General features: G+C 47.6%; 5 protein-coding genes across 5 annotated transcripts; 4 read left to right on the top strand and 1 right to left on the bottom strand.

Annotated features, from left to right (window-relative positions):
* Positions 1 to 1,217: 1,217 nt before the first annotated feature.
* On the top strand, positions 1,218 to 8,866 carry N7516_000593 (type I polyketide synthase; the record flags this gene model as incomplete). Its single annotated transcript, XM_057213315.1, has 5 exons — positions 1,218 to 1,750; positions 1,899 to 6,630; positions 6,686 to 6,970; positions 7,026 to 7,441; positions 7,495 to 8,866. 5 exons carry the CDS (start codon positions 1,218 to 1,220, stop codon positions 8,864 to 8,866), a joined length of 7,338 nt encoding a protein of 2,445 aa, XP_057075198.1.
* A 211-nt stretch (positions 8,867 to 9,077) lies between these two features.
* N7516_000594 (MFS transporter) lies at positions 9,078 to 10,557 on the bottom strand (the record flags this gene model as incomplete). The annotated part of the gene is made up of 3 exons (XM_057213316.1): positions 9,078 to 9,782; positions 9,842 to 10,243; positions 10,318 to 10,557. The coding sequence occupies 3 exons, from the start codon at positions 10,555 to 10,557 to the stop codon at positions 9,078 to 9,080; spliced, it is 1,347 nt and encodes a 448-aa protein (XP_057075199.1).
* A 565-nt stretch (positions 10,558 to 11,122) lies between these two features.
* On the top strand, positions 11,123 to 12,835 carry N7516_000595 (hexokinase family protein; the record flags this gene model as incomplete). Its single annotated transcript, XM_057213317.1, has 2 exons — positions 11,123 to 11,589; positions 11,644 to 12,835. 2 exons carry the CDS (start codon positions 11,123 to 11,125, stop codon positions 12,833 to 12,835), a joined length of 1,659 nt encoding a protein of 552 aa, XP_057075200.1.
* Positions 12,836 to 13,170: 335 nt separating this feature from the next.
* Positions 13,171 to 14,137, top strand: N7516_000596 (TatD family hydrolase; the record flags this gene model as incomplete). Its single annotated transcript, XM_057213318.1, has 2 exons — positions 13,171 to 13,185; positions 13,238 to 14,137. 2 exons carry the CDS (start codon positions 13,171 to 13,173, stop codon positions 14,135 to 14,137), a joined length of 915 nt encoding a protein of 304 aa, XP_057075201.1.
* Positions 14,138 to 15,391: 1,254 nt separating this feature from the next.
* Positions 15,392 to 16,510, top strand: N7516_000597 (putative extracellular protein; the record flags this gene model as incomplete). Its single annotated transcript, XM_057213319.1, has 1 exon — positions 15,392 to 16,510. One exon carries the CDS (start codon positions 15,392 to 15,394, stop codon positions 16,508 to 16,510), a length of 1,119 nt encoding a protein of 372 aa, XP_057075202.1.
* Positions 16,511 to 17,770: the final 1,260 nt, after the last annotated feature.

Below are 17,770 nucleotides of genomic sequence, written 5' to 3' on the forward strand. Positions count from 1 at the left end.
CATTGTGGATTGGGGCGAGCGATCTGGTTCTCGCCACAGACACGAATTTAGGGATACTCAATGACGTATGTCGACCCTGTTGGGTAGCTTCCAAGGAATTGACACTGATAGACAGACCCTGCAGCAGCCGAGGAAAAGACCGACACATTCAGCGGACTTTTGGAGAAAGGTCAAGGAGTGTTTGGGTTTGGAGGAGTTCGTGAGAGCGGGATTGTCGTATAACGCGCTAATCAACGCAACTCACCGTTCACCGCGATGGACCTATCAACCTCTTCTCATCAATCCCCATCAACCTTTCATCAACCTCGTATCACAACTTGATATAATCATATACTCTCATCTCTGCAATCACTTCCTGGATTATTTATAATATATGTTGTACAGTGCAACCTTGGGAAATAATCCACTGATGCCTCAGGCCAAATATGCCAGAATGTGCCAAAGTGCCAAGAATCGGACGGGAAAGACTAGCTGCAGAAAGCGGGTCAACTTGCGTGAAAATATTATCCGCTCTTAACTGTTATGTAGTTCATTTATTATATTGGACATGTCACAATGTTATTGTAAACCCTAAATTCAAACGGGCATGTTTGTGCGTTGTAAAGCAGACACATAATACTGCTCATTTTGACATAGTTATTACTATGTTGTACATATTAACTAGTTAGTTAACTAACTACATACCTAGGTACAAAGTCATGAAGGAGAAGCCCCTTTCTGCTCGATTGATCTATATGTATGCATCTACATCTCCATTGGGATTTCACATCAACCAATAATATACATTCAGCGTCGCTAAATTAGCCTTCAGTCTGGATGGTTATATACTTTGTAGGCAATAAAGTCTGTTGTCTATTGACTTTCTAGTATACCTATTTTTGGTGCTAGAGATCCCATGAGATATTATCAAGTATACCAAACACCGGTGAGCACGGTGATCTTTATGATAATAGTCTGCATATGTGGGTACTAAATGACTGCCGAGGAACTGATACAAGAAATCTTCAGGACGGAACAACACAACAAGTGATTGCATGATTCCATGATTGGAGCTAGGACCAAGACTGAGTGGGGTTCAACTGGGAACTAACGGCTATTTCTCGAACTTTTGTAGGCCGTCTTAGCCATTTATAATCGTCTGACATTCGCACTTTTATTCCTTTATCCCACAAGGTCAAGACACCTTTCACATTGCAAAAACAAGAACAAGTGCAGCAATGGCTTCCGAGGCAATCAACCCGAAGCTGATTCCTCCGGCGCCCATCGCGATTTGTGGAATGTCTGTACGTCTTCCTGGAGGCTTATACACACCCCAACAGCTGTGGGACTTCTTGGTTGCAAAAGGAGATGCCCGTGGCCAAGTACCAAAGTCCAGATATAATGCCTCTGCATACTACTCCGAGACACAGAAACCGGGCAGTATCAAGACCCCATATGGATACTTTCTGGATGAAAGTATTGACATTGCTTGTGTGGATACGTCTTTCTTCACAATGGGAAAATTGGAGGTGGAGCGCATGGACCCACAGCAACGGCAGATGTTAGAGGTTGCCAGGGAGTGTATGGAAGATGCTGGCGAAACGAATTGGAAAGGACGACCGATTGGTTGCTACATGGGTAGCTTTGGTGAAGATTGGCTTGAAATCTGTGTGAAAGAAACCCAGCAATATGGCCAACATCGAGTGAGCGGATATGGAGATTTCATGTTGCCCAACCGAGTCTCATATGAGATGGACTTGACGGGACCAAGGTTAGTTGATCCATATTTCTTTTCTTCTTCTTCTTCTTCTTCTTCTTCTTCTTCTTCTTCTTCTTCTTTTTCTTCTCTATTTCTTTTCTTTTTTCTTTTTTTTCCGGAATAGAATGCAAATTGCTAAGCGAGGGAAAAATAAATAAAGCATGGTAGTACGTACTGGCTGCTCAGCAGGTCTTGTTGCATTACACGAAGCATGTCTGGCAATTTCCAGAGGTGACTGCGAGGGAGCCATAGTTGGCGGTGCCAATTTGATTATGGCACCAGGCATGACAACGGCCATGAGTGAGCAAGGCGTAATTTCGCCCGATGGATCCTGTAAGAGCTTCTCTGCCGATGCCAATGGTTATGCCCGAGGAGAGGCAATCTCTGCCATCTTCATTAAACCTCTGGATGATGCCATCCGGGACGGAAATCCAGTTCGAGCGGTTATCCGTTCGACGGCATCTAACAGTGACGGAAGGGGTGCTGGAATCGGCGCCCATGTTCCTAATGACATTTCGCACGAGGCCATGATCCGGCGCGCGTATGAGGTGGCAGGCCTCACGGATTACTCCCAGACCGCGTTTGTCGAGTGTCACGGCACTGGCACTCAAGTTGGAGATCCCATCGAAACCCGAGCAGTGGGCCGGGTTTTTGGCCCTTCTGGTGGTGTCCTCATTGGGTCTGTGAAGCCTAATCTTGGTCACTCCGAGGGAGCCTCCGGGATTACATCTCTGATCAAGTCAGTACTGGCCCTGGAAAATCGCATCATCCCTCCAAATATCAAGTTCAAGGAGCCCAATCCCAATATCCAGTGGGATGAATATGGTCTGGCCGTGCCCACAGAACCGATGCCATGGCCTGAGGCTCGCAGCGAGCGAATCAGTGTGAACTCTTTCGGAATTGGAGGCACAAACGCTCATGTGGTTCTCGATTCGGCTCAGAGCTTTGGCATCCCCCCCATTCCCCCTCAGCATACCATTTCACCGCAGCTGCTTGTTTATTCAGCAAACAATGTTGAATCACTCAAACAAATGATTTCACACTATACATCCTATGTCCAGAAGAACCCATTCAGAGTTGCAGACCTGGCGTTCACTCTAGGTAATAAAAGGGAACATCTGCCTCATCGGGCATTCTCCGTGAATAACCCATTGGGTCTGCTCACGACTTCGGCCCCCTCAAAAACTGGCGAGGCGGCACCAAGTATCGTCATGGTCTTTACTGGCCAGGGCGCTCAATGGCCACAAATGGGTGGTTCTATGATTCACAACGCCGTCTATCCCGCATTTAAGAAAAGCATTCAAGATCTTGACTCACATTTGAAGACCCTCGCACATGGACCAGAATGGAGTATTGAAGAAGAGCTCCTGAAGCCCTCGGATACTAGCAGGCTTGGCTCATCCGAGTTATCCCAGCCCCTTTGCACGGCAATCCAGGTGGCATTGATTGATACTTTTGCTTCTGTTGGGATTCAGCCTGCTGCTGTCGTGGGCCACTCTAGTGGCGAAGTAGCTGCTGCATATGCTGCCGGTGCCATCACGGCCAACGAAGCAATCACGATTGCGTTTTATCGAGGTCAGGTCACCAGGCTACAAACCAAACCCGGGGCCATGGTGGCTATAGGGATGGGCACTGAGGAAGTCCAGGAATATCTACAGGCTGGTGTCATCGTTGCTTGTGAGAACTCCCCCAAGAGTATCACTCTTGCTGGTGATACACATGCTATTGAGAATTCAGTTGCCAATATCAAGAAGGCTCGCCCAGATGTCTTCGCCAGACAGTTGAAAGTCGACAAGGCGTACCACTCTCACCACATGGCCGAGATAGGCGACGAGTACTATGCTTTGATTGAACGTGAAATATCCGCCAAGGATCCAAATAAGTTATTCTTCAGCAGCGTCGAGAACAAAATACTTACCGAAGCTCAGACTTTCGGTCCCAGATACTGGCAGATGAACCTACAGTCCCCAGTACTCTTCCGTTCAGCTGTATCATCTATAATCCAGCACCCAATTTCGAAGAACATGGTGCTGCTTGAGATTGGGCCACACTCCGCTCTCGCGGGTCCCTTGCGACAGATCCAGAGTCATCATTCCACTTCTTCTCCTTATATCTCTGCATTTGTTCGCGCCCAGGACAGTACAGAATCCTTCCTGACTGCCATTGGGCAGCTTCATGTTCTCAATGCTGTCTCTGAATTGGGCAAGGTCATTAGTGAAGGTACCACTCTCCCAGACCTTCCAAGGTACCCATGGGATCATTCAAAAAAGTTCTGGCATGAATCTCGGTTGAGCAAGGAGTGGAGACATCGCGACCACAAGTATCACGATCTTTTGGGTGTCCGAGTAATAGAGAGTCCAGACTTTCATGCTCTTTTCCGAAATCTGTTCCACTTAGACAATGCCCCGTGGATTCGTGACCACAAGGTCGGCGATGATATTGTCTTCCCCTTTGCTGGTTACGCTGCGATGATTGGAGAGGCTGCAAGACAGCTAACTGGAGTCAGCGAAGCATTCGAACTACGCAATATCATTGTCAGCACTGCCCTCGTCTTGAATGAGGGCCCGCCAGTTGAGATCATGACAACACTGCATCGCCATCGATTGACTGATTCCCTCGACAGCGAGTGGTGGGAATTTACCGTCGCTTCTCACAATGGAACAAATTGGATCAAGCACTGCTCGGGTGAGGTTAGATCGTTGAGCGAACATCTTGAAGATTTAGACGAGAAAGCCCCTCTTGTGCGCAAAGTTGATACGCGCTGTTGCTACCATTATATGGCAATGTCCGGTCTCAATTTCGGGCCATCCTTTCAACGTCTCGACCATCTCAGATCAGACACCGTTACGCAGAATGCGACGGCCGAACTTGTTGCAAAGGATACTGATGGGGATGGCTATCATCTGCACCCCACAGCCATCGATGCCTCACTACAGCTGCTTAGCGTAGCTGCTTCTAAGGGATATGCCGACCAAATAACCACCATTATGGTTCCTACTCACATTCAAGAAATGACCATCTACCGCTGTTATGAGAATGTCCAAGTCCAAGCTTCTGCATATTACACCCCGAACGGCTCTATCGTGGGTAGTAGCCAATGTATTACCGCGGGGGGCAAGGTTGCTTTACGCAGTTCTGGAATTAAACTCTCTGTTCTCGATCATCAGGGTCTTGAGAAAGCGGACAACGCCACTGCTTGTGCAGAATGGGCTCCCCATATCGACTTCCTGGATGTCAACACTCTCATAAAGCCATTGATTGATCGCAGTGATTACATGCCCGCTTTGACAGAACTATCTCATCTATGTATGATTTACACACAGCGTGTCATCGCGGAACTGGATACTCCAATCGGTCACATGCATAAGTATCGATCATGGATCGATCAACACCTCCTTTCCGTCGATTTGCGGAGTCTCCAAATTCTTGACAATACTGCAATTGAGGGGCGAGTGAAAAGGCTCGTTGACCAGGTGTCCCAAACCAACGGTGCCCATCTTGCTGTTGGTATTGAGGCAGTCTTCAATAACGTCCAACGGATTTTTACCGGAGAGGTAGAGCCTCTAGATTTCCTTCTAGCCGACGACATATTGGCCAACGTTTACGACGCTATGGATCAAAGCGATATTTCCAGATTCATCAGGCAACTAAGCCACAGCAAACCTAATTTGCGTATCCTTGAAATAGGTGCCGGAACCGGCGGGTCTACAGCTAATCTCCTAAAGCTGTTGACAACTGGCAACAGAACCCTATACACGAATTACACCTTCACTGATATCTCATCAGGCTTCTTTGTTGCTGCCAAGGATCGCTTTGCCAATTACTCAAACCTTGAATACGCTACTCTCGATATTAGCAAGGATCCCTTCGACCAGGGTTTCGATGAACGCAAATACGACCTAATTCTGGCGACTAATGTCATCCACGCTACTGCATCCTTGAACGACAGTCTGAGCAATGTTCGCAAACTTCTTTCTCCCACCGGATGGTTCCTGCTCCACGAATTGACACCCACGTCCAAATGGATCAACTATATCTTTGGAACTCTACCCGGTTGGTGGTACGGCAATGCTGATGGTCGGTCAGATGAGCCGTACATAGGCGTTGAACGCTGGGAGAGAGAACTCAAGTCCGCTGGATTCCGCACTCTTGATGCTGCAGTTTTGGATTCGGACCACCCATATCAGTTAAACGCCATGATCGTGGCTAGACCGGAAATTGATATCGCACCTAAGAAATGTGTCACACTCTTGACTATCTCTGAATCCCAATGCGTAGGTCCTTTGCTTCAGGCGCTGGAGAACAGGGGATACTCCGTTCATCATTCTCGGTTTGACGAAGAGCCCCTACCTGACGGACAAGATGTGATCGCATTGCTTGATGAGGAAACCCCCTTCTTTGAAAACATGGATAACGCAAAATTTGGCTCTTTCAAGAAAATGGTGGAGAGCCTAACTAGATGTGGCATTCTCTGGGTCACTCGTTTATCACAATCCCAATGTCCGGACCCGAGATTTGGCCAGATCAACGGCATAGCAAGGACCATTCGCAATGAATTGCTTATTGACTTTGCTACTTGCGAGATTGATGATCTTGATATCTCTTTGGAAAAGCTCATTGACGTATATGAGAAGTTCCAAGTCCGCCAGGAGGACGAGACCCTCAAGCCTGAATTTGAATACGCTATTGTGGACAATACCGTCCAAGTCGGGCGGTATCATTCTTTCTCGGTGCAAGACGGACAAGAAACTTCAGGTTCAAATGGTTGCATGACTCTTCGAACTAGTAAGCCCGGTCGCTTGGCTTCCTTATACTGGGCTCATGGGGATATCAAACCCCTGATGGGAGATGAGGTGGAAATCGACACCTACGCAATCGGTTTGAATTTCAAGGTACGTCCGAAGGCAACAGGGGAACATAATAGCACACACTAATACGATGTCGCAGGATGTCTTATGTGCCATGGACATTGTCGAAGCCAAAGATGATGAATTTGGCCATGAAGGGGCCGGCATAGTCCGCCGGATCGGTCCTGAAGTTCAAGACCTGAAGGTCGGTGACCGTGTCATGGTTGTTGGGAGCTGTTTATTTGGGACACAATTAGTTCTCTCCGAGAACCTGTGCGAGAGAATCCCAGGTGGTTTAAGCTTCACCGATGCGGCTAGCATGCCTTGCGTGTTTAGCACATCAATATACTCCATCTTCGACGTTGGTAATCTAAAAAAGGGACAGGTTCGTTCCCCTCAGCCCTCTGACTTCTTATATCAACTTTTGACGTATTTTATAGTCCATTCTTATCCACAGTGCTTGTGGTGGAGTTGGAATTGCGACCATCCAGCTTGCTCAAATGGCCGGTGCCGAGATTTACGCAACTGTCGGTAACGAGGAGAAAGTCCAGTATCTCATGGACACGTTTGGCCTTCCTCGAAATAGGATCCTCAACTCCCGCGATCCCTCGTTTGTCGAGAATATCATGCGGGAGACAAATGGACAAGGTGTTGACTTGGCATTAAACTCGTTGTCTGGTGAGCTACTACATGCTACATGGAAGTGCATCGCACCATTTGGAAAGATGGTCGAGATTGGCAAACGAGACTTGATTGGCTCTGGAAAACTTGATATGACTCCTTTCTTAGACAACCGGAGCTACTGCTGTGTTGACTTGGATCAAATTTGTTCTAGAAAGCCGACCCTTGCAAAGAAGTATGTACCATCAACCATAAGGGGGATGACATTCGATAACTGACATTACTCAGGCTGCTGAAGGAAATTGTGCACCTACTCAGGGAGCGCTACATCTCTCCTATCCGACCCATCAAGGTTTTTCGTTCCGATGGTATACACGATGCCTTCCGTTACATGCAGCAGGGCATTCATCTAGGAAAGATCGTCGTGTCGATGCGTGATACGTCAGGTCAGGTCAGCGCAGTACGAAATATCCAGCAAAGAAAAAAGTCCATCCAACTCAACAGCTCCGGTGCATACCTACTCGTAGGTGGACTCGGCGGTCTAGGTCGCGCTATATCTACGTGGATGGTTCAACATGGGGCTCGCCATCTCATATATCTTTCCCGAACTGCAGGATCAACAGTACCCCACCAAGAATTTGCTCACGAGCTTGCCAGTATGGATTGTCGCGCCGACTTCATTGAAGGTAGCGTGTCCAACATCGAGGATGTAACCACCGCCATCAAACGGGCTCAAGGCCGGCTGCGGGGTATCCTGCAGATGTCCATGATGCTTCGTGACCGGAGCTTTGAACGCATGACACTAGAAGAGTGGAACACAGCTGTTGATCCGAAGGTCAGGGGAACGTGGAATCTTCATAATGCTTCGGTATCTGCCAATGCCGAACTTGACTTCTTTGTTCTTTTCAGTTCGGTATCTGGCGTGTTTGGGCTTCCTGGACAGATCAACTATGCTGGTGCCAACACCTTCCTAGACGCGTTTGCAAAATATCGATCGGGTCTGGGACTACCAGCCTGCGCTATCGATATCGGTCCCGTCGAGGGAGTAGGTTATGCTGCCGAGCAGGAGGAAATTATACAAAAGCTCAAGGCTGCTGGCGGCTTAGGGAATACAGTCTCAGTGAGCGAGCTTTTTAGCGCAGTAGAGGCAGCGATGACACCTATGACGGATAAGTCGAGACCCGAAGCAAGCAACTTCTGCGTTGGAATTCGCCCCAACATGCCTCTGGCCGATCAAAGAAACCGTTTGATCTGGAAGAAGGACGTACGAATGTCGGTGTTCCATAATACTGGAGCACCTGGTACCACCTTGACCTCTACTTCTGATACTGGCCTGGAGGCCTTTATCACACAGGCTAAGAGCGATGCCGCGCTACTAAGCCAACCCGACTCTGCTCAAACGCTTGCTGTGGAAATTGGAAAGAAGGTGTTTAGTTTCTTGCTAAGGCCGGAAGAAGACCTGGCGACATCTTGCTCCTTGTCCGAGCTTGGAATGGACTCTCTCGTGGCAATTGAGGTGAAGCAGTGGTGGAAGGCGACGTTTGAGTTTGATATCAGTGTCCTCGAGTTGATGGGGATGGGCACTCTGTATATGCTCGGGGAGCATGCTGCTCATGGTATGCTTAAATTGTTCCATGGTGTACAGGAGCAATCCGATTGAGCACCAAGTGGTTTTAATTGACTCCAAATGTAAGTAATACTTTGATATGTATAAACAGAACAAATCAGGGAAATAAAAGGAAATGATGAGATACAACAGCAAGTCCTCGCCAATTTCCACACCGTATGCTCCTGTTGCTTCTAAGCTTAGAAGCAACAGCCCAGTAATATAAACTACACTGCATCAACCGTTTCTATTTATTTATTTCTGTTCAGACTTGATGTGATACCTCGTGCTGTGGAAGTCGGAAAATCGTTGCCCAAATTCCCAAAGAGACAGCCAGCATGGCAAGCAAGATTGGCTGCAGCACCGTCACCCCCTTAGCCTGGGCAATGGCACCAACCATGAATGGGAAAACAGCACCACCACCCATAGAAAATGCAGCCGCAAATCCAATAGCAGCAACATGAAGATTCTTCGGTAGCAATCGTGTCGCCACAATCACAACTCCCGGGAAGATAGTCCCCAAAAAGAATCCAACAAATGCAACCGCAACGGCGGACACGACGAACTCAGGCACGAGCCAGAAGATTAGCTCAAGGGCAATTGCAAGCAAGATGTATATAGCAATTGACAACTTCTCTCCAATACGTGGTGATACAAACCCTAACACGAATCGACCAACCGTGATTCCAAGCCAGAAGCCTGTCTCTGCCATTCCGGATTCAAACGGGTCGCCGTGTCGGACATTGGTCATAAAAACAACAATCCAACCACCGATTGCTACCTCAATTCCGCCATAGAGAAAGAGGAAGACGGCGCATATCCAGGTGACCTTATATGTGAGGGCAAGGCGTGTTTGAGCGAATACTCCTCCTCTCCCAGGGAAACTGGGATTCTCTTCTTGATATTTACTCCCAGTTTCAGCCCAAAAGGCGCTAGTGGAGTAAACGAGGGCGATAAAAGCTGCTCCAGTCTATACATGATCGTTAGTTTATTGATATCCAGCAGTGGTTATAGAGAGAACCGAGATACCATCAGATAGTAATAAGAGTACCATTCCCATCCAGCTTTGATGATTAGACTCGTAGCAACGAGAGGGCTGATCGTGGCCCCCACGCCATAGAACCCATGGAAGAAACCGAGTACTTCATGCGAGTTCGCCATGTTCCCGATCCATACATTCCACGCCGCATTGTGAAATCCACTCCCCAAGCCAACCAGAATATACATAATCACCAGGACTGGAAAGGGTGGGTGGGTAGATATGACTGCAAATGCAATCACATGGCAAGTCGGGGCGATTATTGTGATTCCTCGTCGGCCGAGAGTCTGATGAATTACATTGCTCAGGATAGCGGACACAGTATATCCCACAAAAGGTGAAAGGAACACCAGGGAAACGACCGTGTAGTTTTTTTGATAGTAAACCTCTAGCTGAAAGGCTCAAGTAAGGTAGTCAGCTAATCTATACAGCACGATCAGGTCAAAGCTAAGTTGGTGACACAAACATAGGGAATGATTGCTCCATATGCAGCGTCATTGGATCCCATCACAAATGCACACCAAAACGTCGCAGTCACCTTCCATATGGTTGTTTTTGATTCGTTCCATCTTGGTGCGACGTTTACTGCATGCAAAGGTGGAGTTTCGTCGGTCTCTGAAGGTGTAGCTTCGGGCGTATATTGGTATTCAGGTTCGTCTGGCGTTGGTGACCAAGGTGACGGGCTCGAGCTCTCACTTCTGTTCATTTCTGGTGGTGTCACTTCCAAGGTTGAAAAGGTTGAAGGTGACAGTGAGAAGCGTGAGATTGAGGGGCTATATGAGACATCCATGGAATATGCGGGGAAACAACTGGTGAATGTAACCCCGATATTGTATATCTTAGCAGATATATAGAGCTATCCCTGTCCAGAAAAGGGGATTTATAAGTTCTATCTAATTCCAGCCTCACTGCCTTTTTTTTTCAACTTTATCAAGTACATTTTTCACTTCTAATTAAAACGCCCATTAACCATATTGAAGGTTGAATGGCAGCATTCTGAAGCTAACATGGAACCCTAGAGGCCGAATGATGATATAAAAAGCTATCAAAAACGGCAAAAATGAAGTAATAGTATATACCACAGAACCCTGTCGACCATCGAGTTGTATAAATCATAAAAAGTACTGTAGCATTATGATAAACGCCGGTCACGTGGTGGTAACCTCTCTATCAGCGCGTGTTTTGTCCGCAACCCTGGGATGTTTCCCAAGTCTTCAACCTTTCCATCTTAGGAAAAAAAAGCCACGTCACATCAGAATTTCCTAGTTGAAATGGCTACAAATTCCCAGATCTCCTCAAAAAAACATAATCTAAAGGAGTTCCTTCAGCCTTTCCGGGTTGAACTCGAGACCTTGTATGATTTATCATGTCGGCTGTCATCGTCTTATAAAAAGTTGGCTGCGGAATCTTCAGAACACTTTATTCCAACGGCTCTTACCTGTCTTCCAACAGGTCATGAAACGGGACGCTATCTTGCTGTCTATTTTGGTCTATCCTACCTTCGGGTGGCCTTCATCGACCTCTTAGGAGATCAACATGTCGAAGGACATACACGCGTACGGCGCACATTAGAGAAAGCATGGCCTATTGAAGAACATCTACGAAAGGATCATTCTATCGACCTGTTCACATGGATTGGAGACTGTATCGCCGAGGTGGTAGCAGACAGACTGGCCAACCCAAGTGAAGAGCGAATTGATCAAATAACGACGGGCATTTCATTTTGTCTGCCTATAAAGTATAGCTATCCCCTCAGGCTCGGCCATGCGTTTCTATGACTAACCCATTGTAGACAAGATTCCCTCGATGAAGCCATCTTGATGCCGACAGGGAAAGGCTTTTCTCTAAACTCAGACCTCAATCTCCGCCAAGCCTTACTCAATGGATATGAACGCCACACATATTCAACTCATGGAGATGAAATGAACATGCCTGCTAAACGCCGCAGGCTATTCTCTCTTCCTAAATTGAAAGTCGCAGTGATGATCAATGATACGACAGCGACCCTTGCTTCACTGGCGTACTCCATCCCTTCCTTGCCCAACACCCGTGTTGTTATGGGTCTGATCGTGGGCGCGGGATGCAACACGACAGTTCCCATGAAACTTGCCGATTTGCATGAATCCAAAACTAAAAGCATTCTTGAAAAACATCCCGACGCACAGGAAACGCTCATCTCGACTGAATGGACTCTCTCCACTGCAGCGGCTTCTTTCGATGAGCTTGGTATTCGAACTAAGTGGGACCTTCAGCTGGATAGAAATTGCAAAAGACCTGGTTTCCAGCCAATGGAATATATGATCGGCGGCGGATACACTGGCGAGCTTGTCCGCATCGTCTGTTATGATTGGTTTCATGAAGTTTTGGGAATACAGCGCTCTAAATTACCGCTGAAGTTGGTTGAGGAGTATTCTCTCTCAACAGACTACCTCTCCCTTGTTGTTGCCTCTTCTCTGTCCGATGAACGCCTTGCAAGCGAGTTGGCCAAGACACTTCAACCATCCCCTGAGAGTGATTGGACCTGGTCGCCTGAATACGCCCGTGATATTCGAGCCATTTCCTCGGCTGTACAGGATCGAGCAGCCTCGTTGGTGGCATCTGCGGTTGTCGGTCTGCTAGCCTGCACTAATGAAGTCCAACTAGACAACACGGCGCCCAATTGCACCAATGGAGAAAATGTCAAACTGGAAGCTGGAGGTTCTGAACAAACAGACCCCGACTCAATCTCATCGTCAACGCCAGGTTGGAATAGCGGGCCCGAGGAGCTCGCCGTGGCTTTCTCGGGTGGAGTGATCCAACATTATCCTCACTATAAAGAAACTGTACAGAGATATATTGATCGACTGCTACTTCGAGCTGGTCCTCAAGTAGGAGGGAAAAGTGTCTTTTTACGGGAGGCCAGTGATGGCGGGATCATCGGAACCGGCGTCCTTGCAGGAACGGCGTCAGGAGAAATTGGCGAAATCAAGGTTACTCGTAATTAGATATCATCAATTTTCCCCAGTTGATAGTCACATAGATGCATTATAAGATATATATCGCATTCTTCCCTCTCGGAGGTTCGCCCACAAGGGAAACAACACCCCCCACCCGCGACATCGGTACATTTCCATGTCGTTTTCTTTAACGATTTGTTAATCTCATCTGGATCGAAGATCTACTCCAAGAATTGTGGTGCAGTTTTTCATTATCAAGCCTCAAAAAAAGGTGACTGTCAATATATATCAGTCCTATTTGGACCGAAGCCGCCAAGAACGCCGAACGAAAGATTTTTCCTTTTCTTCCCATCGCGATATTCCATTAAATACGAGAAATCACAATGAAGTTCTTCGATGTGAGCAAACTCATTTCCTTATTTCTCAAATTTTAACTAACACTCGAGACAGGTTGCCGTCACTTTCACTGCAGACCAATTTCAAGGCATCTACCGAGGAAAGCAGTATCACGAGCCAGATTTTGCAGAAGTCCTGAAAAGAGCCCGAGAACATGGATGTGAAAAGACCATGCTCACCACCATGAATCTGGAAGGCGCGAAACAAAATCTGCAAGCAGTGAGGGAGTTCCCCACGATGTGCAAAATGACCTTAGGCGTGCATCCCTACCATGCCACCGAAATCTATGAACAGCCCGAGTCACAGTATCTCAACGAGCTGCGCGAACTGGGCGAAACTCTTATGGCTGAGCACCCCTCACCTCTTGCTGCATTTGGGGAAATCGGCTTGGACTACGAGTACCTGGATCGGGCCGATAAGCAGACGCAGCAACGTGCATTCCGCGAGCAATTAGAGTTGGCCGTGCAATTCCAATTACCGTTGTTCTTGCATGTTCGTGAATCAGCTGAAGACTTTATTTCCATCATCAAGCCTTTTCTGCCAAGACTGCCGCGTGGGGGGCTAGTGCATTCTTTTGCGGGGACGAAGGGGGAGATGCTCCAGCTTGTGGAACTAGGTCTTGAGATTAGTGTGAACGGTGTCTCGTTCCGGACGGATGAACAGTTGGAAATGGTTAGAAGCATCCCATTGGACAAGTTGCAACTGGAAACCGATGCCCCGTGGTGTGAGGTCTTGTCTAATGATCCCAAAATCACGGGATATCTGGAAACTGCGAGGCCTTTGCCGGCGAGTCGGAAGCATAACAAGTTTATCTTGGGGCAAATGGTCAAGACACGCAATGAGAGTTGTTTTATGGAGCAGGTGGGATTAGTTGTGGCGGGTTTGAAGGGCGTTGCTATGGAAGAAGTGGTAGAGGCCGCTTGGAATAATAGCAGTCGGATGTTTTGGTTATGAATATATATCTTTCAACCCAACAATAGTTATATACATTTCTAACCAATGGACAGAAATTGACAAATTATCCATCTGATTTAACTACTAGTATCCTTGGACAACTGGAACTGTCGATGTTTGAAATTCATTCAGAGCGTGTTCAATTAATAGAGCGATGCGCAATGTGTACCTCGAAGAGCACCATGCGGATCGCGCAGCAACAAGCTTTTGCCCACGCCATGAATATAATTAGAAGAAACCTTCATAAAACATAGATTAGCGTAGATGTAAACAAATCCCTTGGCTTAGGAAATCATGATTAGTTCCCTGGGTAGGCATGCAGGGGGAGGAAGACAGGGGGAGGAAGACAGGGGTTCGACGGACTATTAGGGCTTGCCCCGGACTTGAGGTCGAACCCCAAGCTGGCTGTATTGCACAGCCCACGATGAGAAGAAAGGAGCTACACAGAACGGAGTTTGCGTTTATTCCGGGACCTGATTGTCGGACATTTGACAGCCAGAAATAATTGTGACGCGTCCCTTTTTGCCTTTCTGACTTTCTGACATCATGTCAAGATTCCTAGCCCACGGAGATTAATGCAGCTTGGAATGAAGTCCGTGTCTTCTTTTTTCACATTTGATCCCTGGGTGCCCCCATTGTGTATACAATCCAAATTGCCTCTGAAGTCGTTGCCACCAAAGAGTGTTGTTCTCCTAGATGCTTTGCTGGCGACCTGGGTATCTAAACAAAACAAGGTCGAGGAGACTTTTTGTATGGCTTGTTTAAGGGATGTATTGAGGTAGAATACAGATCCATCAATTATGAGAGATATCATAATTTGCTGTTGACTTTTCTTATGGGAAGATAAAGGCATAGTATGATGGTGGAGGGCAACGGTTTGTTGACATTCTTTACGTTGCGAGGGCCATTTAAACCATCATCGCATGGGCAAAGGCCGCAGCATGATGGTATCTGTCATTCCTCCTTGGAGTTATGCGGAATGTTATGGACCACTGGCCATATATTTATACCAATTGCTGTCGACAACCCTGAATTTATTCTCTTCTCCCACTCCTCTATACTCTTATAATTGACCTTCGTGGTTAAGTGTTTAGCATCATATCAAGAGATCGAAAGTCTATACAAAAGTTCTCAAAAAGACACTGTAAGTGAAGCGCTGGGGACTGCCTCATTCTTTCCTCTCGTTCTTTCCTCTCAATGTCACTAGTTATCAGGATGAGACTAACAAGCCGTATAGAAACACCTCAAATCATAATGAAGGGCACATTGATCCTATCTGGCCTTTTGGCTAGCACTGTTTCGGCTCACATGCAGTTGAGCAATCCATACCCTATCCGCAGTCCCCTTAACAAGGACGCCAAGGGCCAGAAGGATTATTCTTACACCAACCCCCTATCCACCTCTGGTAGCGACTATCCATGCAAAGGCTACGCCGATGATGACTTTGAGGCCGTGGATACGTGGGCCCCAGGCTCGTCCCAAGAGATGTCACTGGAAGGGAGTGCTGTCCATGACGGCGGCTCATGCCAGCTTGCCCTGACTTATGACCAGGGTAAGACCTTCAAGGTCATTGAGTCGATCGAGGGTGACTGCCCTATTGATAAGAAGTACAAATTCGATGTACCCTCGGACGCACCAAGCGGCGATGCTCTGTTCGCTTGGACGTGGTTCAACAAGGTTGGCAACCGCGAGATGTATATGAACTGTGCTATGGTCACAATCGGTGACTCCAGCAACCGCAGCGCTACTCTCGATTCCGAGCACCGTGAGGCCAAAGAGGCCCCCAAGCAGACGCTCAACGAGAAGACCACCGAGAAGGGGCCCAACAACAAGGCCAACACCCATACCACGAATGCCGACAGCAGCTTCGATAGTCTCCCTGATATCTTTGTCGCCAATGTTGGCCAGGCTGGCGACTGCGTGACAATTGAGGGCGAGGCCGTTCACTTCCCCAAGCCCGGTCCTAAGCTCATTGGCAAAGCTGACGGCCCAGGCTACAAATGCTCTGAACATGCTCCATTCCTAAAAGACAGCGACCAGTCCGAGAGCAAGCCTGCCACAAACAGCAGCTCCAAGGCTGCGACGAAGGCCACCACCGCCAGCTCGTCTTTCTCCACCAAGGCTGCATCCAAGATCGCCCAAGCCTTCAGTACTCCCTCCGCTGCCGCTGACTCTCGTGTGCTCTCCACCGAGGCATCATCCAACAACCAGTTCGTCGACTACGTTGGTCAATGGTCTTGTCACTCTGGGGATGTCATCTGCTCTCCTGATGGATTCTCCTTTGCCATTTGCACTAACGGAAAACCCATCTTCATGGGTCCCGTCGCCGCTGGTACTATTTGCCGCTCGGGCGTTATCACTGCCCGTCATTAAAGAGCTTCATTCTACTTTTCCTTTCTCTTGCGGATTGTTTTCCTTTTTTGGGGTACGTCCCAGTGGATATTTCAAGTCACTAGTCCACAGACTGAATTAGTCGAGTAAACTTCGCTCGCTATACTCGGTCTTCGGACTTCGACAGCTTATGTTTCCTTCCAGCTCGGTTATTAGGCGCTTTGTATTGTTCTGTTGTTCTTTTTTTTTTTATCCATGACCTGTTGAGCGATGTGTTAGTTGATGTCCCTATGTTGACGGTATTGTCATGTCAAGCTATCTAATGATTCTGCGTGTTAATTTAAATTCAATTCTGAACCTCGGTTATGGTATACCCTCTTTTTAACAATCCGCGGAGAACTATGTAATTCTCTTATACACTCCATGTGCGTGCTGTCGAGGTTCTTGAATAACATCATAGGACTTGAACTTGAGCCACGAAATAACTACGTATAGCCTTAGTTAAACTAGGCTTCCGCGTAGGCTTCGTCTTTCGTAATCTAGCTTTCTTTAAGATCCGCTAGATTGTAGTAGAAGAGATCTCAATCCCTTCTAGGCTAATCTCTCTAGCTATATTAGTATAGGTCTTTTCTCGCCTATACCGATCAAGGCGTACTTTTATAAGCACCCGATCTTCTATTTCTAACGACTACTTCTTCGGGCGCCTAGAGCGAGGGGCGTCAGTAAGCATATCATCAGAGATATTCTAAGGACGTAAGCTAGGATCAAAGCCCTTATTAAGAGCTCTTTCATAGGTCCACAATCTCTGCAATTATAGCGGAACTAACACCAGCGGCCTTACTAGCCACTACAACTAAGCGCTTTGCAATATCGTGGCCCATGGCAGACAGGCAGACAGGCAGGCAGGCAGGCAGGCAGGCAGGTAGGCAGGTAGGCAGGCAGGCAGGCAGGCAGGCAGGTAGTATATAACTAGGCAGGTTGAAGAGAAGAGAAGAGAATAGAATAGAATAGGGGAGGGGTAGTAGCAAAGGTACGATACAGGACCAAAACATACTAGCTGTTTCATCTAAAACATAGAGATAGGACAGAACTTTTGGGATGGACCTCCGTAGGCGGTATAGACTTAGGGCTAGGCTCTCGGGTCTAACCGGCTTCCGGGGGCGGTATCGACACGGAGATACCCGGAGATACGCGTCTCCCGCCCCCGCTTCGGTTAAAAGCGCGACTTCTGTCTAATTCCCTCTTCTTTATTTACCAAAATCTCTGTCATCGCACAGATCCCACTCTGGTGGCTCTCCCAAT

The sequence above is a fragment of the Penicillium verrucosum genome (assembly GCF_028828655.1).
Source record: "Penicillium verrucosum strain IBT 35672 chromosome Unknown utg000001l_segment0_segment0, whole genome shotgun sequence".
Taxonomy (NCBI): Eukaryota; Fungi; Ascomycota; class Eurotiomycetes; order Eurotiales; family Aspergillaceae; genus Penicillium; species Penicillium verrucosum.